At 41.0% G+C, this 27,608-nt stretch overlaps 1 protein-coding gene across 1 annotated transcript; it reads left to right on the top strand.

Moving 5' to 3' along the window:
- Positions 1–1,420: 1,420 nt before the first annotated feature.
- Positions 1,421–27,174, top strand: LOC140279400 (macrophage colony-stimulating factor 1 receptor 2-like). The gene is made up of 22 exons (XM_072374518.1): positions 1,421–1,498; positions 10,570–10,845; positions 11,013–11,306; positions 11,465–11,601; positions 11,685–11,847; positions 11,956–12,337; positions 16,179–16,294; positions 18,632–18,740; positions 18,815–18,978; positions 19,085–19,191; positions 20,644–20,770; positions 20,862–20,966; positions 21,046–21,156; positions 21,328–21,481; positions 21,733–21,806; positions 21,896–21,984; positions 22,704–22,826; positions 23,299–23,410; positions 23,575–23,674; positions 23,807–23,933; positions 24,027–24,120; positions 26,933–27,174. The coding sequence occupies exons 1-22, from the start codon at positions 1,441–1,443 to the stop codon at positions 27,001–27,003; spliced, it is 3,093 nt and encodes a 1,030-aa protein (XP_072230619.1). The 5' UTR covers positions 1,421–1,440; the 3' UTR covers positions 27,004–27,174.
- The last annotated feature ends 434 nt before the right edge of the window (positions 27,175–27,608 follow it).

Raw genomic sequence — 27,608 nt, 5'->3', positions numbered from 1 at the left:
GAGCAAAGTGCTCTGTTGGGGAAATATCCAACTGTGAGATCTTTAAGATATGATGGAGCTCGGTCATCAATCCTGAAGTAACAAATGCATGAACTAGTTTCTCTGCATCACCCTGAGACAGGATGTTTCCGATTTTAACAATATTACGAAGGTGAAAGAAGGCAGAAACCAGTTGTATATGTGAGTCAAAGGGCAGATCCTGGTCAAAAAATAACTCCAAGTTTTCTCACTGTAGTTCTAGAAACCAAGAAAATACCATCTAGAGTAACTATATAACTGAAGCGCACAGGTCCAAAGATAACGACCTCAGTTTGTCTGAATTTAGAAGCAGAAAGTTCTGAGTCATCCAGGTCTTTATGTCTTTAAGACAGGCTTGTAGTCTGACCAACTGATTGGTTTCATAGATAAGTTCAGCTGAGTATCATCAGCACAACAATGGAAATGTATGCCATGCTGTCTGATAAGATGGATCCATCATCATCCATTCATCAACCATCCATCCTTCCATCCATCCATTTATCAATCATCCATCTTCATCGATCATACCTCCACCCTTATATCATGCATCCATCAACCATCCATAAATCCATCCATTCATCATGCATTCATCCTTCAATTTGCCCATTCTTCCATCATGTATCCTTTCATGATCCATCCATCGATCCATCCATTCATCATGCATCCATCCATCTATCTATCCAGCCATCCTTCCATTTGTCTGTCCTTCTATCATGCATCCATCCATAAGTATATCCATCCAGCCTTCCACCATTCATCCATTCATTATCCATCCTTCCATTCATTCATATATACATCCATCCATCATGCATCGATCAATCCACCCAATCATTCATCTATCCATCTGTCCATCTATCCATCATGCATCCATCTAGGAAACTGAATGAATTGGACTAATTTTTTAATCAATTGGATTTGATTGGATTAGGATTACAATTAATTGAATTCCATTTGGCTTCAATTGGACTGTATTATTTAAGTGTCTTGAGATGACATTTGTTGTAATTTGGCACTATATAAATAAAACTGAACTGATTCGAATTGAATTGAATTGAATTGAATTAGACCATCAGGTGCTGCCACAGTTTTTGGTTTGTTTCTTTGATCTGTTCTGTCTCGGCCTATTCTTCAGCCCCTCACCTGTTTCCACCTGCACCCGGACACAGACTTGGACTCGGACCTGAACCCACGAAGCCAGTCAAGCCGGCCATTACAGGTGATAAAGAATGAAGCTGAGAGGCAGCACCACAAACCAACAGTCAGAGTCCAGCTGTGACCTCAGGCAGACCTGTGACACAGTCACATGATCAGGCGACCTGACGGAGTAGGATCAGGAGGAGGAGCTGCTGTGGTGCTTCAGGGAGGAAGTTTCTCCTTCAGTCAGACTCAGTTTGACTTCAGTCTGAAGAGAGAAAGAGAGAGATGTGGCTCCATTCTGTTTTGCTGGTGCTCGCCCTCAGCTGCTGCTGCTCTGCTGCAGGTAAGAAAATAGCTTCTATATGTTTCTGTTTATTAATCAGCTGATGAGTGTAAACATAAACAAACAGAGTCACATGATGACATTGGGTAACCAGGAGGCTGATTTGAGGTTCACTAACTTTATTTGTGTTTGCAGGAAAACAAACTTAAAGTGACCATGAAGTGATAATAAATATCAAATTCAGTCATAATCAAAGTATTAAACATTAACTGTTTACAAACAAAAGCGTGTGTTAGGAGGACATGAAGTGAGTTTCTCAAACTTCTTGTTTCTTAGTCATAATATATGTCTATTAATTACCACTTAATCATCTGCTGATCATATACTGTTTTTCACTTATTGATAGGTTGTGTGTTTGTTGGAATGTTTAAATGTTCAGATGAACCTGAGACAGTACACTAACCATCTGACTTTATTGATTAATGATCAATGAGCGGTTTGATTACTGACACCATTTGGTTTTATGGCTCCATCTGTTTGTGAAACAAAGTCAAACTGAACTTCATTGCTCAGTCAGCGGTTCGCTCTTTAACAGCTGTGCTCTGATCCAGTGCTGTGGGATTCTGGGCAGGTCAGCCCGCTGAGTTTAACAAGCTCATTAAAGGGTGAAACAATCAGAGGTTTCAGCATGAACCTGCTGATAAAAACACAGGGCATCGTGTAATTCGTGTGGGTGAAACATGAATGCACCAAAGAGATTTCTGTCTTGTCCAGATTTTCTATAAAATTCTGGTAAATTTCCAGAAACTTTCCACAAGAACTTTGGTTTGGGAATTTTGGCAATTTCCAAATTGGATTATTTACACATAAACAAAGACTTTTCATCAATTTGGTGTAAAATAGCTACACACATCGTGCATGGTGTTTTTCTGTAGAATAAGATGACCAAAAAAAACGGGTCAAAAACACCAATGCAGAGGTATACAGATAGTTAGCTGAAGAAATTATTTTATAACTGATGTTGTGTATAAACTTGTTTGACTACAGAAAACCATCTAGCAGGAGGCAGAAGAAACAGCCCCACATCTAAGGTAGCTAGCACCATAATAAGATCAGAGCCCCTTTAATTAATCAGAGCTAGCGAGCTTACATTTGACATATGTGGTTAAATACCTTTTGATTTAATAGTTTCTATTTAAACTTTAATACCATCAAATATATCTACCACATAATATCATCCAAACGTACATGACTTTGTGTAGTCTTTGGTCTCAATGTGTGGCTTCAATAGTCTTTGTCTCAGTTGAGGGCTGAAAAGAGAACTTTTAGTCGCTTAGATTTCTAGACATCATCAGTGCACGTGATGCACAGTGCATGCAGGGGTGTGACCTCAACAGCCATGCAGTAAGAAGCTGTGTGTCTGTGACTGAGGAATAGCAAAAATATTCAGCTGTATTTGCATTATTGTTTTAGCCAAGATTATGTTAAAATGATCTTTTACCAACTATATTAAGTTCCCAACCTTCAATTTTGAACATTTCCAGTTTATTCCTGTTAATTCCCATAAACTTCTGTTAAATACCATGGAAAACTTCCAACTTTGAAGATTGCTGAACACACCTTGTGGTGACATGACACACAACATAAACACTTGAAGGAAAAGGTGTGCTATTGTGAAAGATATGAAAGAAATTAAATTAGGCTGCTCGTACGCTTCAAATGAAACTATCCTGCAGGGGTTAACTATCCTGATCCGGAGGTCCAATATAGCTGACCCTGAAGCTTCTTCAACAAATTTTTAAAAAAAAACCTAGAACAAGCAATCCTCCTCCAGAACTCAGAGTTGGACCAGTCCAGCTCATTCCTGTGAGTTGGACTGGATTAAATGTGAGCAAGAAGGGAAGGATGTAAAGAGTCAAATAGCTCTGAAGGAAGAAGCTGCTCCTCTTCCTCTAACTCAAACGGGAGGTTCTGGAGCTGTGGCCCACAGAACCACTGCTCCACCCTCAGTCAGAACCTCCTCTCAACTGATCTTGGGACTGTGTGAGTCTGTGTTTTGGAATCGCTTGAGGCCCCAGTTTGTACTATTACCACAACTACAAACTATAAATACCAGACCAAGGTTCTGGAGGGGATGTAAACATGTTGCCGTGGTAACCAGTTCCTCCTCCACTCCCACAGAGTCCTCAACAAAGAAGAAGTAAGATGAGGAAGTGGGAGAAGGGACCCTCTCACACACACACACACACACACATTATCCTTGTGTGTGTGTGGTTTCTGGTAGAAAATGTGTTTCCTGACTCTGAGGTTTCATCACTCTGACCCACCGACATGAAACAACCCTCCCAACTGCAGGACTTTCTCCTTAAACAGAGCTGAAAGGGAAGCTGAGAGGGCGGCTGACAAACGATCACAACCAGAGCTCACAGAGGGCTCCACATCGACCAGGACATCAGCCACTGGTTAGTCAGAACCTCATTGATCCGATCAGATGATCAAGGTTCAGATCAGCTGAAAAGAAACAGTGTCAGACACCCATCAGTGTTGATCACCATGATCAATAACTCTTCTGTCAGGATTATTCTTTATTTTATTTTACAACGTCACACACAGTAAACTCACAGAATGTGTAAATCTAGACCACATTTAAAGATTAAAATCTGTCTCAATAGACATTTACAGAAAGATGCATTTAAGTCCTCTGAAACTGAACTCATCTCGGGGTTTTTTATAAAGCACCAACAAATGTCATCTCAGGGCACTTCAATGATTCAGTCTAATTTAAGCCAATTAGAATCCAATTCTTTGTTATCCAATCATAATTCAATTAATTTAAATTCCAGATTAGTCCAATTCATACAGAGCCAATTAAAAAAGTAGCCTAGCTAAGGAAACCAACTTCTCTTTGATACAATCCCCCATCCTGAGCGACTATGGAAAGAAAAAACTCTCTTTTAACAGGAAGTTACCTCCATCAGAACCATAAACTAAACTAAACTAAACTAAAATGGATCCATTTTTACCAGCACCGAGTTCAAATGGTCATTATTCATAATCTCTCAAATGTTTTAATCTCCACAGGTTAGACACAGATAAGTAGTCATTTAAGATTTTTTTGGTACAGATACAGTGGATGAATCCTTCAAAGTACAGTGGAACCATTCAAAACACCACTGCAAGAAAAGGTTTCAGACAAATGTGCTGCACAATTTTTAATGTTATAACCTCTAAAACCAGAATTTCTCAGCACAGCCAAGGGCTGAAGAGTTTCATCATCGGCCAGCTAAAGATATAATTGATCTTACATTTTGCAGATATTGTGTTCCAGTTGACTTCATTAAACAGGATTCCAGCAGCGTGAGGCAGTCAGGATGAAGGCAAACGCCTCGAAGTTGCTGCCACAAGTGGTGGAGTTTGAATATCTCTAGATCTTGTTAATAAGTGGGGGTAGAAAGGATGTTGGCAGGCAGATTGAAGCACCATCTGCAATGAGGTTTAGAAAAAAAGCTGAAATATGTTCAAATTTGACTACTTTTAAAAAATAAATAATTTTTACGCAAATACAGTATTTGAAGTCCTGATCCAGCCTTCCTGTAATCTTTAAAGTGGTCCTGAAATGAAAATTAGTTTTTCATTTTAATTCTGGAACAAGAAGTAAAACCTGGTCAGATGATACGATAAAATCCATCTCTGTGTGAAAACAACTCTATAGGTTTACAGATAAAGAGGAACCAATGAGTATCCAACCATACTGTGTGAATTACAATGAGTCCCCTCAACCTCAGCAGTAATGACCCTCACCGAGCAATGATTGACATTGTTCAGAAAATGTAAGTTTAGGAGTGTGTGTGTGTGTCTATACATCACGTGTTTTTACTACAGAACAAGACAGAAGTCATTCTGTTTCTCTATTGTTGCCATGTTTTGACGCATGACCTGATTAATGACAGAAATATAGCAAAGATTCGTGTCTGTGGATAACATAATTCCAAGTTTCCAGACTGTAATACTAGAAGCCAAGGAAGGTTGTAGTCGGACCAACCTGTTGGTTTCATCTGGTTTCATAGATAAGTACAGCTGAGTATCATCAGCATAACAATGGAATTTATGCCATGCTGTCTAATAATGTTACCTAATGGAAGCATGTAGAAAGTAAAAAGAATCGGTCCAAGCACAGAACCCTGAGGAACTCCATGACTTACTCTGGTGTGTGAGGAAGATTCTTCATTTACAAGAACAAACTGGAATCTATCAGATAAATATGACTTAAACCAGCCTAATGCAGTTCCTTTAATCCAAAGGAAAAGTTTAATGTGGATGGAACTGACCCTGAATTAGCAGCTCAGCATGTTTGTGTTTCTGTTCTGAACAATCCACACCTTCTTCCTATGAATCATTCTCAGCAGAATTCCACACTTACACAATGTTTATATGATGATGATGATGATGATGATGCGATTTACAGTCACACACCTGTTTCATTTCCCAGCATGCCTCAGGAAAGACTCTTCTTCAGATCCGTTGTAGGTTGAGGTTTTTCTGTTTCTGAGGTTTGTTTGGGTTTTATTCTTTAACGTTGACATGCACACAAACACAAATGGTGCTTTTCTATGGTCGTGAGCCCCTCCACCTCCAGAGACACAACTAATAAATTCTTGTAAAAGCTACAAATAGCTTAATGATCTGTTACGAGGTGTTTCCACTGCACATCCTCAGTAGAGCAGTCTCACAGAGATCAGAGCTGGACATTTAAACACATTTATACAATTTTTTTGTCAGAGGTTCCAACGTTTCTGTTTTTCAACTCTCTGAAGTTTGTTTTTATTTGATTTACCAACAGCACAGCGATGCCAGGATACACACAAAAAAACACACACTCTCTGCACTGGTGCTTTCACTTCCTGTTTTTTGCTATGATTGTGAAACGAATGACGACGGCCTCCAACTGTCACATGAAGCTTCACAACAAATCTCTTCCTCTGACTGTTTGTTGATCTGTGCAGTAATCAGTGGTTTCGACAGTCCAGACCCAGGGTAACTGGTTCTGACTTCTCCTGTTGACTTTGAGACATGAGCCCAGCCACAGAACATCCTGAGAGTATGATCTGTCCATTTAGGTTTGATCACGTTTGAAGATCATGGTACTTTTGGTACTGATGAGAGAGATTATAGACGTACCACAGACAATTCAGTTTGGCCCTAACTTTGATCATTTTCCAACAACAAAAACATAGTGATGAATTTCGATTATAAACATGTAGTTTCATTGGCCCAACACAACCGGGAAGTGAGAAGGTTCCGTTGTTAGATGCTGTGAAGAATGTATTTTAGCCCTGAAGTTGCCAAAAGTCAACAAGGAATTGACAGTAAACTGTTTCAGTAAAATGTGTCAATAAAGTGTTTCAATAAAAAGTATCAATAAAGTGTTTCAGTAAAGCTTTTCAAGAACATGTTTCAGGAAACTCTTTCAAGTGTTTCAGGAAGGTGTTTCTCAAAATTGTTCCATGAAAGTCTTTCAGGGACTTGTTTGAGAAATGTGTTTCAGTAAAGTATTTATGGACAGTATTTAAGCAACATGTTTCAGGGACTTAGGAATGTTTTTCAGTAAAAGATTCATGGAGAATGTTTATGGAAAGTGTTTCAGGGACATGGTTCAATAAAGTGTGTCAAGCTCATGTTTCAGTAAATATTTCTCTAAAGTGTTTCAGGCACATCTTTCAGTAAAATGTTTCATTTAAAGTGTTTCAGTAAAGCATTTCAGGAACATTTTTCAGGGACTTTTTTCAGGAATGTTTTTCAGTAAAAGATTCATGGAGAGTGTTTCTGGAAAGTCTTTCAGGAATATGTTTCAGGAACATTTTTTAAGGGACATGTTTCAGGAAAGTATTTTTTAAATTTTTTTACCGAATGGGTGTAATCCCAAACTAGAGTTACAATTACGGCCAAAGAAATTATCCCTATTATCATTATCAATATCAAGATCCCAATTATTTTTCACAATTGTTCAAAGATTCTTGTAAAAAAAATGCTTTTTACACCCCTTTGAAATGAATGAAGCTGTTAGCTCATAGCTGCTGTTAGCTCATAGCTCTGTTAGCTCATAGCTGCTGTTAGCTCATAGCTCTGTTAGCTCATAGCTGCTGTTAGCTCATAGCTCTGTTAGCTCATAGCTCTGTTAGCTCATAGCTCTGTTAGCTCATAGCTGCTGTTATGTGGCTACTTGCAGCTATAGGAGAGCTAACGGAGGGATTTCTACACAGGCACTCTACTGGGACCACTTCATCCACACGCCCCCCTGCAGCACAGTTTATTCACTCCGTGCTCTGTGACAGTCGGCTAACTTCACACAGAGTTTGCTGCTGATAGTTTTGTGCAACATGGCGGATATTTATCAAATGTTGACAATGTGATCAAAGACTTTGAGTAAGATGGACGTTCTTACCGGAGTGAATGAGCTGTGCTGCAGCCATAAGTGTGGATGAAGTGGTCCCAGTAGAGGTGTGTGTAGAATTCCCTATATAGTATATAGTACACGTTCGTTCATTCATTCGTCTTAAAGTATTGGTGACATAAAGACAGATAAAGCCTTATTTAGAGGCTGCATCGTCCCTGCCCTGTTCACTCCGTTATATGGATATACGTCGATCACGAGTTTTCTAAATAGCTTCCGAAAAACGCTGACTTTCGCCAAACTGTTCTCGGTGAGTAGATAAACGTATTTCATGCCAGAATTAAGGTCAAGGTTTTAGAAAATAGCTCTGTTCCCCTTTAACAACCTTTAGACTGTTTTTCTTGGCTTTTAAGCATTTGTCATCCTGCAGTTTGTTTTCAGATGCTTCAATAATTCTTTAGCTCTCTTTGCATATGATCTGTTCTTGGATAACATCGCTTGCCCTAAATCCTAAGTATTTCCAAACAGGTAGTCAGACAGGTAGTCAGCAGGGACCATTTGGTTTGATTTAGCTATTGGTTCCATTGGCAGCATTTTAAATAACAAATGATTGTGTCTGTTTAATTGTAAGAAGTCAAAATCGAGACCAAGGTCATGCACATTGAGAATAAAGAGAGCAGATGGAGGAGAGGTGCATCATGGGAGGTCCTCCAGCAGTCTAGGCCTATAACAAAGAGCAAACAGGATAAGGCCTGAGGAAACAGAACTAAGACAAGACCCAAAGACAAACATAGCTTAAAAAGAAAATGAAAGACTAGAATACAATATTAATAAAACTTGATAAACTTGATAACTGTAACCTTTTGCAGTTTCCCGAAAGCATTTTTTATGTAAAACAAGGAAACAGAACGCTGTCTACAGTTTGACTTCAGTGGTCTTCACTGCAGGTGATCTCCATGACCACCCAGCAGCTGCCATGACGATGGGCAGTGCCCAGAAATCTGACCAATCAGAAGTCAATACGGCTGGACCAAGCTCTGCCTTGATGCAGTCCAAACTGATCCTGAACCAGCAACAAGAGGAAGTTTGGAGAAGCAAGGTCCTTAATCTGCTGACACAACTGGTCCAGATCCAAGAAGAGCTGGCAAACCATCAGGCCCAGGTGGTCAAACAGCTCGGCATTCTGGGAACTCAGGTTAGTCCCACTTTAGTTTAATTTATTGTCAAAAATGTTAAAAAAAAATTTCACAGATTTTAGGTTAGCGTATTTTACGCACCATAAGGCGCACCTAAAAGCCTTAAATTTTCACAAAAATCGTCCGTGCGCCATATAATCTGATGCACTTTATGTGTGCACCGGATTCCAAAAGCTGTCACGGATACCGCCATTTTTAACTTACCGCAGGGGGCGCCGAGCATTCATCAGGGCATTAAGCCCCCTCCGCATCACTCACCACGTTCCCTTTTGCCGCGCCTCTTCGCTCTCTTACACTGGAAATGACTGGCAACTGGCCACTTCCGTCGCTCGCTTTGCATTCAGTGTGAATCCAGGGTTAGGCGGATCCCAGCCATTCACTCTGAATGAAGATTGTATCAAACTCATACTTGTGTCATACTCGTGATTGAATTGTGTCATCATTAATGCTTTTGCCCATGTCCCAGTGAGTGCCTGTTTTTCAGTCTGAGATGGGTGATTCAGTTTATAAGTTTAGTGTTCAAGTGTAAAAAACGACCGACAATGTTGTCCTTGACTGTCGGACTATGTTTTAGCATGCGCCTTATAATCAGGTGCGCCTTATAGTGCGGAAAATACGGTAATCTTAATTCAGTATTGGCGTATTAAAACTCAGATGTCAGCTGGACCAAGTGTACCCTAACTAGTCCAAACTGGCCCAATCCAGTTTTATTTATATAGTGCCAAATCATAACAAATGTAATCTCAAAACACTTTAAAGGTGCAGTCCAAACCCTAACTCCAACACAATGTGGTCAAACCAAGCTGACAGTAAGTCTTCAGTAAAGTTACCTGAAAAACTTGACGAGCCAGGGAAGGTTAACAGGACAACAACTAGCTGATCAATTATCTATGATCAATGAGTGACTCAATCTGGTCTGAACTCACCTGGTTCTGTCCACAGAGCTCCCAGCAGATCCAGGAACTGCAGAACTTGGCTCGGCACCAGAGTCTGCTGGTTGAGAACCACCAGGCTTTACTGCTACAGACATCACGCATTACCACCCAGCTGCAGGAGATCAACAAGAAACCTACGACTGCCGACCAATGAGGCAACCACCCCCCACCCCAATTAGTTGATTCATTTTACGATTTTTGACTGGTTACTTCTGAGATTGTCATTTATTAATCTGTTAATCGTGATCATATGTGTTGTCAGTTAATCAATAAATCAAATTCTACAGTATACTGAACTGAATCAAAATATTAGTTACAAAATGTTATGAATCAGCACCTTGGTTGTCTTTTTACCTGCGATGTGGCTGTTCTGATTTTAAATAAAGTTTTATTCCTCCCTGCAGGGATGATGTTTGTGTTCACTTTTTTCACATCTTTAACATCAAGCTGCATCCAACATTCAATCACTCTTTTAGCTGGTCATGGGTGTGTGGTTTTACATTGTCAGGTGTATGTGGTTTCTATCTGAGTCAGACGTGTGTGGTTTACCTGGTCAGGTGTTCTTCTTGTTGCTGCACCAGTTCATTTGCTTCATTGTCCTTCTTTCAGAACTGCCTGGTCCTCCATCAATCCGCTTGAACTCAGACTTGATACCAAATCAGTCAGATGTGGCTCTGACTGTGGGTTCCGCCTTGAGCCTCAGCTGCCATGGTAACGGGTCAGTACACTGGTCCAGCACAGCGTTTCGCCTACTTTACGTGGACAAACTGATGGAGCCGCTCGTGATCAGAAGGGCAGAGCCTAGACACACTGGTACATACCGATGTGGGTATACCAACCAGAGCCTGGAGCACCTCAACAGCTGGATCCACCTCTACATCACAGGTAAGACAAACACAGGTCATGCCCTCTGAAGTCTGCATAGGTCATCTGATCTGCTTCCTTCAGAAATAGGTGAATGTTCCTGACTTACCTGCTCCGACTGATGCTTTTTATGATCTTAATCATGTTCTAAACATAACCTTCACTTTCCAATAATGCATTTCTGCTAGACCCAGCCGACTCCTCCACTGTATTTGTCACGCCTCGCACCATCCCAAACCCCAAAGAGGGCGAAAACTTCTTGTTTAGGTGTCTGCTGACCGATCCATCCGTCACCAACCTCACCTTCCAATCAGTGGACAGGGGGAGGGGCCTGCCTATGGGCATGAATGTCACCTTTGACCCCCGGAGAGGAGCCATGATTGGACCCTTGAAGAAGTCCTTCAGAGGAACGTATGCCTGTTCAGGCTGGAAGGACGGACGAGAGTACAGGTCAAAACCAGTCGACCTGCTGGTGGCCTCCAGTAAGAGCTGCACACATTTGAGCACCTCTTTATCTGAATACCTTCACCTGTCTATATGAGCACCTGTCTGTCTAACCCCAATCTGTCTGTCTATCCTCTTTCTCTCCTACTGTCTGCGTGAACACCCGTCTGTCTAACCTCCACCTGTTTTTCTGCAGAGCTACGTCATCCCCCAACCTTGTCTATCAGTCAGGTAGAATTTGTTCGTCTGGAAGGAGAGCAGTTTGAGGTTACCTGTCAGACCAGTAACCCCACACATTTCTACAGCGTCACCTGGACACACCCCCACATAAAGGTGCACCTGCATAGTTTAATTGTGTCTTTTTACCTGCTGACTCACCTGTCTGTCTGACTGGTTGGCTGGTTGGTCTGTTTCAGAAACTGAACTCCACTGTCAGCCGTCACTACGGCAACAACCACCTGTACCTGAATAGCACTCTGATGGTCTCTGCCATCAGACAGACTCACAGTGGGCCATACACCTGCACCGCCACTAACGAAGCGGGGGTCGCCACAGCAGCTGCACACCTCAGAGTGCTGGGTAGGTCATCAAGAATAAATCTATAAAAATAACAACCAGAGGAATATCTGAAACAGGAGAGGATAAATCACCCAAAGAGTGATGTTTACTCTCCTTCCTCTTCATCAGATCATCCCTACCTGCGGATCTACCTTTACCTGCAGAGCAGCAATGCCAACATCGTAGAGGGCAATGAGGACGTGTTTGCTAACATTAGCAACATGCCAGTGGAGCTAAAGGGGGAGCTAGTTGCTAACATTAGCCGCTCACATGAAGTGAATGGAGAGCTGATTGCTAATGTTAGCACTTTTGGAACGGACATAAATGGGGTTAGCAGTACAAATATTAGCAGAAATAGTAGGGTTGAGGTTCATGAAGGTGCAGACATAACTCTCACCTTTGTGATGGAGGCATACCCTCCAATCAGGCAGCACCACTGGACAACACCGACAAACATAAACAACGATGACTCTACAGTGTACCAGGAGAGCTATGCTGCGGATAGCTACAGGTTAGCTCACCAAATTCTGTATGCTACAGTGCTCACTGCTGAACCTCAGATGGAGATCTCCAGAACCAACAATAACTTCCAAACAACTCTCATCAACTATACCAGTTTAACAATCATGATTAACCAACCGTACAACCACATCAACCAACCACACTGCCTTAACAAACCTTAAAACCAGCAATACTCCTTGAATAAATCATGTCAACCAATCATACCACTGTAAGAAAACCTATTGCCACTCATACCACCTTAAAATACGTAATTGTTACAATATCACTTTATAAGCTTTATTTAAAATACCCCTTTAAATTGTTATTTTTGATGATGGGTTTGGGTTAGGGACAAACCTGGTAAGTTCAAACATGAAGGGGTATCTGGGAACGTCTGGTAAAGGCCCCTGTGAGGTTTTCATCTCATATCTCTAGGTGCTGAAGGCTCTGGACATTGTAGAGCTGTCTTAGCTTACACATCTCTTCAATGTTGCATGGAGGTCTGGGACAATACCTGTGGAAGGACAGACCGGGGTGGAGGTTTTCATCTTTAAGAAAGATGACCGGAGAGTGTGTAACAGAGGGATCACACTATTCAGCTTCCCCGAGTAAGTTTACTCCAGTGTGTTGGAGAGGAGGCTCCAACCAATTGTTGGATCTCAGAATCAGGAGAAGCAGTTTGGTTTTCTCGCAGGTCATAGAACAGTGGACCAGGGGTCTCATGTACAAAAAGTGCGTACGCACAAAAAAGTGCCGTACGCACAAAAAAGTGCCGTACGCACAAAAAAGTGTCGTACGCACAAAAAAGTGTCGTACGCACTTTTTCACATCAACGATCAGATGTATCAAGAGGGAAATGACCATGGAAATGTGCGGTGCCTCATGCCAACTTCAGGGCTGGCATATGCACTTTTCTACAGCTGCTGATTCTTTGGCGACACTTAGAGGTGATGTTGGGAAACTGTTAGACTGGGTTAGGGTTAGGGTTCAGACTGAGTGATGTGCACATTTGAGACACATGAACAATTAACACTGATGAACAATTAACACACCCATGTGTCTGCAATTACACAAGTGGATATAAAAGCATGTGCAAAGTGGTGCAATGCATACAAATAATGGCGGTATTGGAAGACATTGTAAATGGTGCAATTGGAAGAGAGCGTGTGTTCAGAGATAGAGAGGATTTGCTGGCACATGATGACAATTGGCTCATCAGCCGTTTTGAGGGAAATCCTCCTGGAACTGTGCGCAGAGCTGCGGCCGGCGTTGGAGCGCATTAGCGAGGAGCCGTGCGCTGCTTCTGCCCACAGGTGATGTGCATGCTGGGGTTCCTTGCAACCGGGGTATTCCAGAGCGAGCTGGCCAACCAATTGGGACTGTGCCAGTCAACCATGTGCCGAGCCATGCCAGCCGAGTGGGATGGAATTATCTGCATCTCAGCAGGTATATCAAATTCCCACAATGCAGTGGAACAGGATAACATTAAAGCGCATTGCTATAAAAGCGCCATCACAGGATGAATTTGTATTTGTCAACAGGAAACATTTTCATTTGATCAATGCACAGATCATATGTGATGCACAAATGCAATTAACCAACATAGTGGCGAGGTAGCCTGGTTCAACGCATGAGTCATACATTCTGAGTAACAGCATTGTTGGGAACAGACTACAAGGTGGCACTGTGGTGGCTTCTTGGTGAGTAACTTTATTCGTGTAATTATCCTGTTATTCCCCGTGACGTGCATTGAGCATGTGCCCCCCAATTTCTATCCCGTCTTCACAGCGTCACAATTGGTGGTTAAAGTTAGTAACTTTAAGATATTTCTAAAAAGCCCCTGATTGTCTCTGTGTGCAAATGTTAATAACCCCATGCGTAAAGTGTGAAATGTCTTAATCAGCTTCACCTTTTCCCCAGTGCACTTCTGCACTGGTTACTGTATGAACACGTTTGTTGTAAGTTACACAAAAAACATAGGTATTTACCTTGGGGGTAGTCAGAGTCACCCACATGTGCTCCCAGCACCCTGAGACAGCAGTGTCACCCATAGCTGTGCCGACTCTCTGTTCAAACAGAGCATATTTCAGTGGGGGCGTGGACAGGGAGGAGTCAGGTACTTCGGCATGCACTCAATTCCAAGTTGATTGGGATGTACAAAAGAAATGTGCTTGGATTCATGCGTACGCACAGATTCATACATCCGGATATTTTAGTGCTTGGGAGGGCATTTGGGTTTGAGCGTCGTACGCCATGTTTCAGTAGGAAATCCACGCAAGTCTTTCTACATGAGGCCCCAGATCTTTACTGGGGGGGTCATGGGAGTTTTACCATCCAGAATACATTTGGTTTGTGGACTTAGAGAAGGCTTACGACCATGTCATCTCTGCTTTTTGCAGATGATGTGGCTCTGATGGCTTCTTCAATCCATGACCTTCAGTTGCACTGGAGTGGTTCACAGTTGAGTCTGAAGCAGATGGGATGAAAGTCAGCTCTTCCAAATCTGAGGCCATGGTTCACAACCGGAAAAAGGTGGAGTGCTCCCTCCGGGTTGGGGGATGGGTCTCTGGATGGAGGAGTTCTCTGGATCTTATTCTCAGTGATGATGAGTTGGAGTTAGAGATGGACAGACTTGGGCAGCATCAGCAGTGATGAGGGCACTACTCTGGTCCATTATGGTGAAGAGGGAGCTGAGCCAGAAAGAGAAGCTTTCATTTTACTGGTCCATCTTTGTTCCAACCCTCACCTATAGTCACAGATCTGGGTGACCCAAAGAATGAGGTTATGGATGAGTTTCCTTCAGATGGGGACTGGGCTCAGCCTTAGAGATAGGGGGAGGAGCTCCATCTGGAGGGAGCTTGGAGTAGAGCCGCTGCTCCTCCACATAGAAAGCAGTCAGCTGAGGTGGTTCATCTGGTGAAAATGCCTCCTGGTCGCCTCTCTTGGAAGTTTCTCAGACATGTCCACCTGATAGGAGGCCTAGGTGCAGATCCAGAACTCATTGGAGGGATTATATATCTCATCTGGCCTGGGAACGCCTCGGAATCCCCCAGGAGGAGCTGGAGAGTGTCGCTGGGGAGAGGGAAGTCTGGGTTTCCCTCCTGGACCTGTTGCCCCCACATCCTGACCTCAGATAAGAGAAAGATTATGGATGATAATTAAGGTGGTATGGAGCGGCTTTAGCCCAGGAGGAAGAATAGTCGTTTGCCAACTAGACAGTCAGTGATTCGACTCCCAGCTTCGCCGGACCTTGTGTCGAAGTGTGTCTTTGGGCAAGACATTGAACACCTCGTTGCCTACAAGGAAGCATGTGTCCATCAATATATAAGTGTGTGTGATAGAGGAAATAGCACTGTATATCCTAACACATAGATTAAGATGTACTGTGAGTGTACGAGTGAATAGGTGAATGTGGCTTGTAGTGTAAAATCAATTAGTTTTTATTTCTAAAGCACTTTTAATACAAAAAAACCCACAAAATGCTTTACATAGCTAATAAAATATACATTTAAACAAACAAAGCAAAAACAAAAACGCCACTTTGACCATCCAATTCCCCAAACTACAAGTCCCACATAGACATATACATACGTACACACGCGCACAAAAATATACACAGAATGATGTTCTCTAAAAGCGCTTTGAGTGGTCATATAGACTAAAAAAGCGCTGCACAAATAGCTACACTTTCTATCTATTTATTTTTGGTAATAACCTTTGTTAAAGTGGTATTTTGGTAATAGTGATTAGTAATAATATTTGTTAAGGTGCTACATTTTGAGATTTTGTTTGTTAAAACTGATGATAACTGGTAATAATGACACTTAAGGCTGTATTTCTTTCAACTGTAGGTCAGAGGCGAGCCTACTGCTGCGGAGGATTCGTCAGCAGGATAAAGGACGATATTCACTTTGTTTTTCAAACTCTTTCTTCAACGGCTCACAGGCTGTGGACCTCCGCATCTTTCGTAAGAAAACTTTCTTCCTCCTCTTTTGATCACATGATCTATAAACTGCCCTTGTCTTGTTTCATCCTCTGTGGTTGGGTAGAGTTAAGAATATTGCCCCATTAGGAATTGTCAGGTGAAGGAAAAAAATAATGGAAATCCATGGATGACTAAGAGCTTGCAAACGACATTTTAAAAGAAAAATGTATAATACAAGAAATATTTACTAATGAGAACCACCAAAAGTGAAAAAAAGTATAAGTAGTATTAGAATACATTGTCTTCTATTATGAGGAGACAGAAGGAGGAGCTCTATACTTAATTATTAGAAGATAGTAAAATAATATTTAAAAGAAAGTTTTCAATCATATTATTCGGAACAAGCAGAATAGCTCTGGTGCTACAGTGGATAGTCTACAAAATATTGTTGAACAGCTTCACAATTATTTTGTGGGTGTTGTTAGTAATTTGGCCAAAAAAATTCCAACATGTGACAATAAATCAAATATGTTTGATAATCTCATCAAGGATAATAAAAAATCTATTTTCCTTTGTGGGATCGATGAAAGTGATGTAACTATGTCATGTAACTTTTAGAAAACCCAAAAACAAAACACCAAATGATATAAATTCCATTGATATGGTTATAATCAAGGAAGTCTTAGATTTTATTGTAAAACCTTTGACCTAAATTTGCAATCTGTCCTTTCAAAAAGGTATTTTTTCCGAATAATATGAAAACAGCAAAGAGAATACCAATATTAAAAAATGGAGACAGACATTGCATTGTAAACTATAGACCAGTGTCCCTTCTTCCTCAATTCTCAAAAATACTTGAGAAACTATTTGTTAAACAATTGGATCTTTTTATTGACAAATATGAACTGCTGAGTTAGCACCGGTATGGGTTCAGGGGAATCAGAACACCTACGTATGCAGTTATGGAGATGGTAGAAGAAATAACAAAGGCAATGAAAATTATGAGTATTCTGTTGGAATTTATTTTGATTTGCAGAAGACGTTCAATACCATTGATCACATCATGGATTAAGAGCAGTATCTTATTCTTGCCGTTACTTGGAAAACAGAGAGCAATCTATTTTTGAGCACATCAATAACCCTGTTTCACAATTTAAGAAGGTCACCTGTGGTGTACCCCAGGCATCTGTGATCGGTCCGAAACTTTTTTTGCTTTATATTAAAGATATTTGTAATGTTACAGATCTGTTGAATTTCATTATTTTTGCAGATGATACAAACATTAACTGTTGTGGCAATACTTTCCAGGAACTTTTGTCTTCTATTGAGAGAGAGCTAGAAATCCTTAAAACCTTGTTTGATGTTAATAGATTGTCACTCAATATAAAAATAAATACATTTATGGTCTTTGGAAATCAAAAAGAAATTGAAAAGAACATGAAATTAAAAACATGTGATGCTGAAATTAAAAGAGTGACAGAGATCAATTTTTTAGGGGTAGTTATTGACCATAAATTAACATGGAAACCACATGTTAATTATATCAAAGGAAAAATTTCTAAGACAATAGCAATTCTGTACAAATCATGAAATATATTAAATTACAAGGCCTTACATATTATTTACTGCTCACTTATACTTCCTTACACATCATGTTGTGTTGAAGTCTGGGGCTCAACATATAAAACAACTATTAATGCAATAGTTCTCCAACAAAAACGAGCCATATGGATAATTAATAAGCTTGATTACTGTGCACATACTCCCCACTGTTTATGAAATCACATGTTATGAAATTCAATGAGCTGGTATATTACAAAATAATGCAATAATGTATAAAGCTAAATCAAAGTTACTCCCAATCAACATACAAAGGTTTTTCTGATCTCAAGAAACAAAATATGATTTAAGAGACATGTGTAAATTTACTGTACCAAAGGCCAAAAAAGAAAATAAAAGGAGATGTATATCTGTTGTTGGGGTTTCATTATGGAATGATGCTAATATACATTTTTGGTTTTCAAGAGGATGGCTTCTAAAGCAATTTTTGAGGCCTACAAGTATTCATAATTTGTGAGGGATTTTGTGTTTATTTATGATTTTGCTTTACTATTCTACTATTTTGACTGTCACTTTATTGGATGCAATTTTTCTTTTTAATATAATTTTTTTTTCTACTTTGTACTTGTAAAAAACATATTGATGGGTAGCTTAATTTTGTTGAATTAAACAGACAGGCTTAAATATAAACATTACGCTTCAGCCTGTGCCTTTTCAGTCATTTAAAATACTTTGATTGTACTGAACACATTTGTTGTTTTCTGTGTGACTGAATAAACAAACAATAAACAAAAATATAATCTCATATGAACCTTTCAGACCCGCCATCTGCTACCATCACCCGGCATAACACCACACTGACCTGCAGCAGCTCCGGATACCCTCCACCCTCAGTCCTGTGGTTCACCTGCCCTGGAGTTCAGCATTCGTACGTAACAGGGGTGTCCAGCATCCCCTACAAGCCTTGGAAGAGTCAGGTTAAAACCTTTATCTCCCTTTCAGGTGTGCAGATAGCTCCACCTACCAGGTATCTCCAGCTGTTATGACCTCACAGGAGATGGAGGAAATGAGGACACACCTCTCACTGTCAGCTGATGATGATGATGTCACTGTAGAGTGTGTCGCCTACAACCTGGTGGGAAAGTCTCATGGAATCTTTGTTCATCGTAAGTGCCACGGAGTTAAAGATCAAACTGATCGCAGGTCAGCTCCTTCTCCTCCAGTCAAAGTATCATTCAGTACAATAAAGATTGCTCCTGTTGCTACTTTCAGGCTCGACAAGACTTCACACCATGGTCACGCCAGCTCTGATTGGAGCTCTGAGTGCTGCCGCTGTCCTCCTCCTGCTCCTATTGGTCATCTTTTACAAGTACAAACAGGTGAGATGGCTCTTTGTCATCAAGTGGAGTCTCTTCTGTTATGCAAATAAATTCAGTTTTATCCATATTTAGCATCAAGTCAGAACAAATGTCATCTCATAGCACCTCAAAGAGACAGTCAAATTCAAGCCAATTGGAATCCAGTTCATTGTAATAAAATCATAATCCAATCAAATCAATTCACTAAATTTAAATTTAGCCAACTTCATACAGAGCCAATTTAAAAAAGTTGCTTAGCTAAGGAAACCAACAGATTCCACCTAAACTGCATGAAGCGACTGTGGAGAGAAAAAACGTTGTTTTAACAGGAAGAAACCTCCATCAGAACCAGGAAGGGTCCATCTGCCTGGACCAGCTGGGGGTTGAAAGGAGTGGAAAGAGGGGACAACAAGCTCCATAACACCAGACCAGGGATAGCTGCTGAGAGAGAGAAACACAAGTTAATGATAATAATAACGTCATATGTACATGGAGAGTAAAGAGAGCAGAGTGATCATGGGAGATCCCAGTGCATTCTAGGCCTATAGCAGCATAACTAGGGTGTTACGGCGAGCTCAACTCGCCATCTCTTTAATGTGAGGACCCAAACGCAGACACTGTAGGCGGAGGTGGAAGTGATAACAATGTTCATTGAGTAGAAGTGGTGTTTGTAGAGCTTTACCCGAGGCCTCAGTTCTGTCACTATGGTGAGTAAAATGGCTCGCTAGCAGAAATTTCCTGGATGGTTGATTGTAATGATAAACAAAATCTTAGTTCCTCCATTTTATTGTTCAGAGACCTGGGGTTGGAGAGAAAGAGGCTGGTGAGTGGTGGCCTGTGAGGATATTACATAACATCTCAGATGTTCCCAGATATGTTGCAAAATCTCAGATATTCCAGGATATTACATAATATCCCAAATATTCCTAGATATGATGTCATATTCCAGATATTCTCTGAGATTATATAATATCCCAGGTATTCCCAAATATGACATAATATCTCACATATTCCAGGATATGATGGCATATCCCTCATATTCCCATATATGATATCCTAGATATTTACAGAGATGATATAACATCCCAGATGTTCCCAGATGTGACATAATATCCTAGATATTCCCAGAGATTAAGGTAATTCCTGAAGAAGAGTTCCTTCTATTTTTCTCTTGTGGATATCCACCTCAGTTTTTCCTTTGGTTTCCAAGTGGAAGTTTCGGACAACTTCTACCAGATTACAACCAGTAACAACCTAGTCTATACAGCCCACCTCTGGTGACACGACACAGAGTTTATTCACTTCAAACCATCAATAGAAACATGTTGGATTCAGTTTGGAATCCAGTTTCCAGATTGAGTTTGTGAGAGTTTTCAGGTCCTGATGGAACCACCCTGTCCAACAAACTGCCAGATAATCAAAATATCAACAAAGATAAAACATAACCAGTGTCTACTGTTATTCCTCTGCCAGAAACCTAAATACGAGATTCGCTGGAAGATCATTGAGAGCAGTGATGGGAATAACTATACCTTCATTGACCCTACCCAGCTGCCGTACAATCACAAGTGGGAGTTTCCTCGAGACAAACTGCGGCTCGGTATGAAACGCCTGATCCAAAAAGCCACCATCATAACATCATCATCCTCCATCTTGGTCTTTTATTGTGTTTCTGACTGTCTGTCTCTCAGGTTCCGTCTTAGGGTCGGGAGCATTTGGGAAGGTTGTCGAGGCAACGGCATATGGTCTGGGAACTGACAACAAGGCCACGAGAGTCGCCGTCAAGATGCTTAAACGTCAGTCCATTAACCTTCATCATCATCATCACTGTACACTGTGAGGGTGCAATCTCATTTTTCATGGGTTCATCAACAGCATGCGCTCACTCTGAGGAACGGGAGGCTCTAATGTCCGAGCTGAAGATCCTCAGCCACCTTGGTTACCATGATAACATTGTCAACTTGCTGGGAGCGTGCACTCAAGGAGGTGATGATGATTTTGATATCAGAGTAAACCCAAAACCATGACAAAGATGGAGTGAGACTAGGGAGCGCAGCCGCATGATTATGTCAGGGTTTCTTTGTGTGTATTTTCTCTCATGCTCATCACCAACAAACTGAAATATTATTTTAAATCCATCACCTGTCACTACACCAGGCCCCATGCTGATGATCACAGAGTACTGCAGCCACGGTGACCTGCTCAACTTCCTGCGGGCTCACGCTCAGGACTTTGTGGCCTCCATGTTGAGCATGGATACCATGGAGGCCTACTATAAGAACATGCAATTGCAGCACGCCAGACTGCGCAGGTGTGATGGCTTCTGATGGTTGATTATTCCAGAGGAAAGGCAGCACTTGTGTTTGCTAACAGTTATATTCTGAGATACCAGACACCAACACCAGAAAGAAAACCATTACACTGATGCAGATTGAAACAAACTCTCTTAATCCCTGTGTTTCTTCTGCATCAGTGTCTTTTCTCCACACCTGTATCACCTGTATGATGAACAGTTCAGGTGAACATTCACTGACTAATAACATCCAATCATGTGTGCCGCAGTGACAGTGGGATCTCATGTTGTTCAGAATATCAGGAGATGCAGCCAGTTCTGAATCCAGAACAAAGTCATCAAGGTAAGACCCATATTCACCTGAATGCATCCGATTTCGCCTTCACGAACACCTGAGCTCACCTTTAGCTGTCATATCTGTGCATCACTCAGGTGTGCTGACAGATAGCCTGTCCGTCTGTGACCTCATGAGGTTTTCCTACCAGGTGGCTCAGGGTCTGGACTTCCTGTCCACCAGGAATGTAAGAACACACACGCACTCACTAAAATCTCTAATCAGAACCCAAATGTTGACACAGCCTGGTTCTAACAGAAAACCAGGTGTGAACCTGCAACAGGTCTCAGGAGGACACGATGACCTCATTACGTAAAAATGTCCCCACAATGATGGTTAACACTGAAATTGGTCCACACAGAGAAAATAGATAAACTTTTTTTCAGATCAGGTTTAATAGCAAACAGCTGCTCACCTGTGTCTCAGCTGCATGGAAGTAAGTAAGAAAATTAGATTTTTTTAGCACTTTTCAAGAACATGTGTCATAAAGTGCTTTATAAAAAATAAAATAAAAGCAATGAAAAGATCAAAGATGTAAAAGCACAATGCAACATCAAAGGAAGATAAAACATACCATCTAGATAACTTTCATATTTCTTCAGTCCAATGGAAGAGAGCTTCAAAGTTTAGGAGCAGCAACCTGAAAAGTAGCGTCTCCTTTAGTTCTGAGCCTGGATTGAGGAATAACCAACAAACCCTGATCAGAGGCTCTGAGTGCTGTGGTTCTGATCCAGCTGCAGCAGATCTCTGACAGATGAAGCTGACCATGCAAGGCTCTGAATGGAAGAACAAGAACTCTGAACTGGATACTGAACCTGACCGAGAGCCCACGCAAAGACACCAGAACTGGTGGAATATGAGAGCTTCTGGAATATTCTGTCTGTGCATCTCACCTGTGTGTCTCAGTGTATTCACAGAGACGTAGCAGCAAGGAATGTCCTGCTGACAGATCGACGTGTTGCAAAGATCTGTGATTTCGGTTTGGCTCGAGACATTCGGAACGACGACAGCTACATCGTTCAGGGAAATGTAAGTGTTTCAGCACAGAAAAGACACACAGTTACCTGTTCAGGTGCTAAAAAACCAACCTGATGTCGATATGACCAAAGCCTCACTTTCCCCTTTTTCTGCTCATGTGGTCTGAGGATGAGTATCTACACCTGCACAGATGTACAGGTGCAGACGGGGATACTAGTTTCTGCACTTCATATTCACTGAGGAAACTAGAAGAACCTCCGAATGAAAAATATAAATAAAGCCAGTTCAGTTCAGTTTTAAAATAAAATATAGTTGTAGGTCAGAAAACAATACAAACGTGACTCAGTACCTGAGCAGCCAGTCAGTGATCTCTGACTCTCAATCACTGACTTCGACTGTCACCCTTTTAATTTTAACCAACAGCTTCCTGGAAGTCTTATTCTAACATGTTCCATGTTTGATTCGGGCAGATCTGGTGGAATTATTTTTGAGAAATCTATGTTTTTTATTTGTTTGTTCACAGGCCCGACTCCCAGTGAAGTGGATGGCTCCAGAGAGTATTTTTCAGTGTATCTACACAGTCCAGAGCGACGTCTGGTCCTACGGAGTCCTGCTGTGGGAGATCTTCTCTCTGGGTAACTGTATTCCAACTCTTTAGACTACATTTCCCATGAGCCTCAGCAGATGTCGCTGTGACATCCAAAATGGCATCACATTCAAACTGATACAAATGTATGAATTTACTCCAGTGTGCGGACAAAGTACTAGGCTCTCATTGTCTTGGTGTTCACCTGTTCAGGTAAGAGCCCATACCCCAATGTGGCAGTGGATACCAACTTCTACAAGATGATCAAAGATGGCCACCACATGGAGCAGCCAGACTTTTCTCCAGCTGAGATGTGAGCAGACACACATTCATATTGCTACTGAGAGAGTTCATTTGAGAGTTAATCTCAAATGTCCTCTCAGGAGTTACCTGACTTTGCTGTTAATGACGTTGATTTAAACATAACTCTCACCTGTCCATGCAGGTATTATCTGATGGTGCTCTGCTGGACTCTGGAGCCCACCCATAGGCCAACCTTCAAAACAATTGCTCAGCTCATCAACAGGCTCCTCCTCTCCACCAATGACATGTCAACACGTCACTGTGACCAGGTGAAGGATTAGAGGAGCGTGTGAGCCTTTGGTGATGTCTGGAAAGCTGCTGCTTCATTGTTCACTCTCTTCTTCACCTTCTTTCTTCAACAGTTGTACAGGAACATCAATGAATGCAGAGAGCAGGAAGAGGAAGATGAGGAGGTCAGAAGGGAAACACTGAAGAGAGGAGAAGAAGAAGAGCAAGGTGAGAATTTGCAACCCTGTTGTACTTGATTGTTTATAAATCTACAGACAGTAGATGCTGCCTTCACTCTTCCTGTTTATTGGAACGAAATATCAACAGAACCACTTCATTGGTTTATGGTAAGCCCCGCCCCCTAATGTTTAAAATAATGTTGAAATACAACACTGAATAAAAAAATAATGATAACTAAATTTTTTAAGCTACAACTAAACTAAGGAGAATGACCCAAGCGTCAGCAAGAGCAGGAGCGGAAGATGACTCACAGGCAGACTACATGGCAACTGACACTGAAACGAACACGACTATCAGGTGGAGATGTGACTCAGTGAAGGATAGGGCACGGACATATTCTCTAGGGCTAGAGCTGGGCAGAATAGTTCTCAGAGCAAAGAGAGCATAGCTGGAGAAAAGTGGTAGGCTAGAGGAAAATAAGCTCCAGGTTTGTCCTTGTGGCTGGCAGAAGGTAATGTCAGTTAGAGGCCTTAAAATGCATCAGGGAAGAAAGAGATGTGTGGTAAAAGAAGGGCAGTGTGGCTGTATCGATCAGTACTTTTTAAGAAGTCATTCAAGTAAGTCGGATGAAGTCCAGCGGCAGGTAGAAAACCACAGTCCGAAGGGTATCAAGAACAAAGCTACATCTTAGGAAAAAGAGAAAGAACCTAGAACATGTAAGGACTGTGTTTTACAGGGACCCGTTCAAGTTTGTTAAAGGGTTGTTTAACCAGGAAAAGGGAGGACAGCTTAAAGCAACAAAGTCAGAGGTGGAAGAGTATAGAAGAGTAGAGAAATACATATTCAGATCTTGAGCAATGGAGAGTAGAAGGCCTTCCTGACATGCCACCATTAGGAGAGATGGCTCATAAGATGGATGTTAGACCACCTTGGTGGAAGAGGGTTGAGGAGGTAGTCAGGCTTTGTGGCCCCAGGGCCAAATGGAGTCCCCTACTGGGTTTATAAAAGTACACCTGACATCTTAAAGTTTTTGTGGAGGCAATTGAGAATAGTTTGGGAGAAGCAGTTTATTCCTGGAGCATGGCGTAGAGCAGGAGGTGTTCTTATTTCAAAGGAGAAAGAGTCCTCTGACCTGAGTCAGTTCCCGATGATCTCTCTCCTAAATGTAGAGGGGAAGGTTTTCTTTAGTGTAGTTGCACAGAGATCAGCTAGTTATTTAGAAAGGAATAGCTTAATAGATACTACTGTGCAGAAGGCAAGAATACCAGGTTGCGCAGGGTTTTTAGAGCACACTAGCATGATGTGGCATCAGATTCAGAAAGCCAAGAAGACTTGCAAACAAAAGACTTGCATGTTGTATTTCTGGATTTAGCAAATGCATTTGATTCAGTGCCACACAGCCTTATTTGGAAGGTGTTTGATTATTCTAGAGTGCCTGTAGTTGTTGTTAACTTAATAAGAGCATATTTATATTTCATAGCTATATTTCATAGTTTCAATGCGTCCAACACTGGACAATGTTGCCCCTCTGAAAAGGAAGGTAATCAATCAGAAGAGGTTGGCTCCTTGGTATAATTCACAGCTGCTTTAAAGCAGACTGAAGAAAGCTGGAGAGACAGTGGCGTTCCTCTAATTTAGAAGAGTCTCAATTAGTCTGGAAAGATAGTTTAATAACGTATAAGAAAGCCCTTCGTAAAGCTAGAACTGCTTATTATTCATCACTGATAGAAGAGAATAAGAATAATCCCAGGTTTCTCTTCAGCGCTGTAGCCAGGCTGACAAAGAGTCCGAGCTCTGTTGAGCCATGTATTCCTTTAACTCTCAGCAGTGATGATTTCATGAGATTCTTCATCAATAAAATGATTTCTATCGGAGAGAAGATTAATGGAATCCTTCCCACTATCATCACTGATGTATCATCAAGTAGAGCAGCTTTAGAAGTATCTTTAGAACCTGAATTGTATTTAGACGGCTTCTGCCCAGTTGATCTCTCTGAGCTAACAACAGCAATAGTCTCTTCTAAACCATCAACTTGTATTTTGGACCCAATCCCAACCAGACTGTTCAAGGAGGTTTTCCCCTTAATTGACACTTTAATATTGGATTTGATCAATCTGTCCTTGTAAGGAGATTCCCACCTGATGACCCCAATGACATGTTGGTCAGCACTGCTCACTGGTCTATATATAGGGATCTATATAGAGTCTGGTCCATTTTCTTTTGTAGCACAAGTTTCTTGTGTTTACTTTGGATTTTATGCCGGACAAAATCAAATTAAAACATCCTTTTCTATCATAAACTAGCAACAAAATGAAGTTCTGAATTCTCTGAAATTAACTTAGAACAAAGTAATTCAGTTTAAGTAATTTTTTTATTCCTGTGAAGACATTTTGTTTCATAGTTTGTAAAAATAAACAATACTTTGTTTGGAAATCTGTTTATGGGTTTTGCAGAGTTACTTTTGTAATGGGAGTTGCTGCCCATTCTTGTCAGGTAGACAGATCTTATCCTGTAGACAGATAGTCGGTTGGCCAACCTACCTTATGGTAGGTTAGCTGATCTGTCCTAAATCAGTTGGTGGCTCTATCCTATGGTCTATAGGTTGGTCGTGATATATCCGATACTTTATTGGCTTAAAAGAAAGATTACTAATCGAAATATATATATATATATATATAATATATCTGAACATAGCACAAAAGTTTAGCATTTACACAGAGAATGGATCAGAACCATAATCAGACACCTAGAGCATGATACCTGCTGCTGGTACACCTTTCACAAGACAGCACATGTCATCTACATGTAAATATCTTTTATGATTTTTTTGTGACTGTACTTTTTCCCATCCTGTGCACAGATCACCATGGCAGCAATGAAGATGAAGAAGAAAGGGAGTCAATGATGGAGAACATCTACCAGCTTTCCTGATTCTCTCAACCAATCAGGATGCTTCTCACAGTTTGAATCGTGTCACTGAGGACAGTTGTCCTCTCTCTGGAACTTTAAGGACAAGCACTGATAGTAACACTTTATTTGTACCAAAGCTGTACACCAAAGCTCTTCCAGCCAAACAAAAAATAGCCACACTCTGTCATTTTTATTGACATTAAACATCACATAAAACAGCAACAGACCACACTCTGTCATTTTATCAACATTAAATATCACATAAAACAGCAACAGACCACACTCTGTCATTTTATCAACATTAAATATCACATAAAACAGCAACAGACCACACTCTGTCATTTTATCAACATTAAACATCACATAAAACAGCAACAGACCACACTCTGTCATTTTATCAACATTAAACATCACATAAAACAGCAACAGACCACACTCTGTCATTTCATCAACATTAAACATCACATAAAACAGCAACAGACCACACTCTGTCATTTTATCGACATTAAACATCACATAAAACAGCAACAGACCACACTCTGTCATTTTATCGACATTAAACATCACATAAAACAGCAACAGACCACACTCTGTCATTTTATCGACATTAAACATCACATAAAACA

This window comes from Leuresthes tenuis, unplaced genomic scaffold (genome assembly GCF_036924035.1).
Source record: "Leuresthes tenuis unplaced genomic scaffold, fLeuTen1.0.hap1 SCAF_21, whole genome shotgun sequence".
In the NCBI taxonomy this organism is placed as follows: Eukaryota; Metazoa; Chordata; class Actinopteri; order Atheriniformes; family Atherinopsidae; genus Leuresthes; species Leuresthes tenuis.
This window is presented reverse-complemented; position numbering and strand designations above follow the sequence as displayed.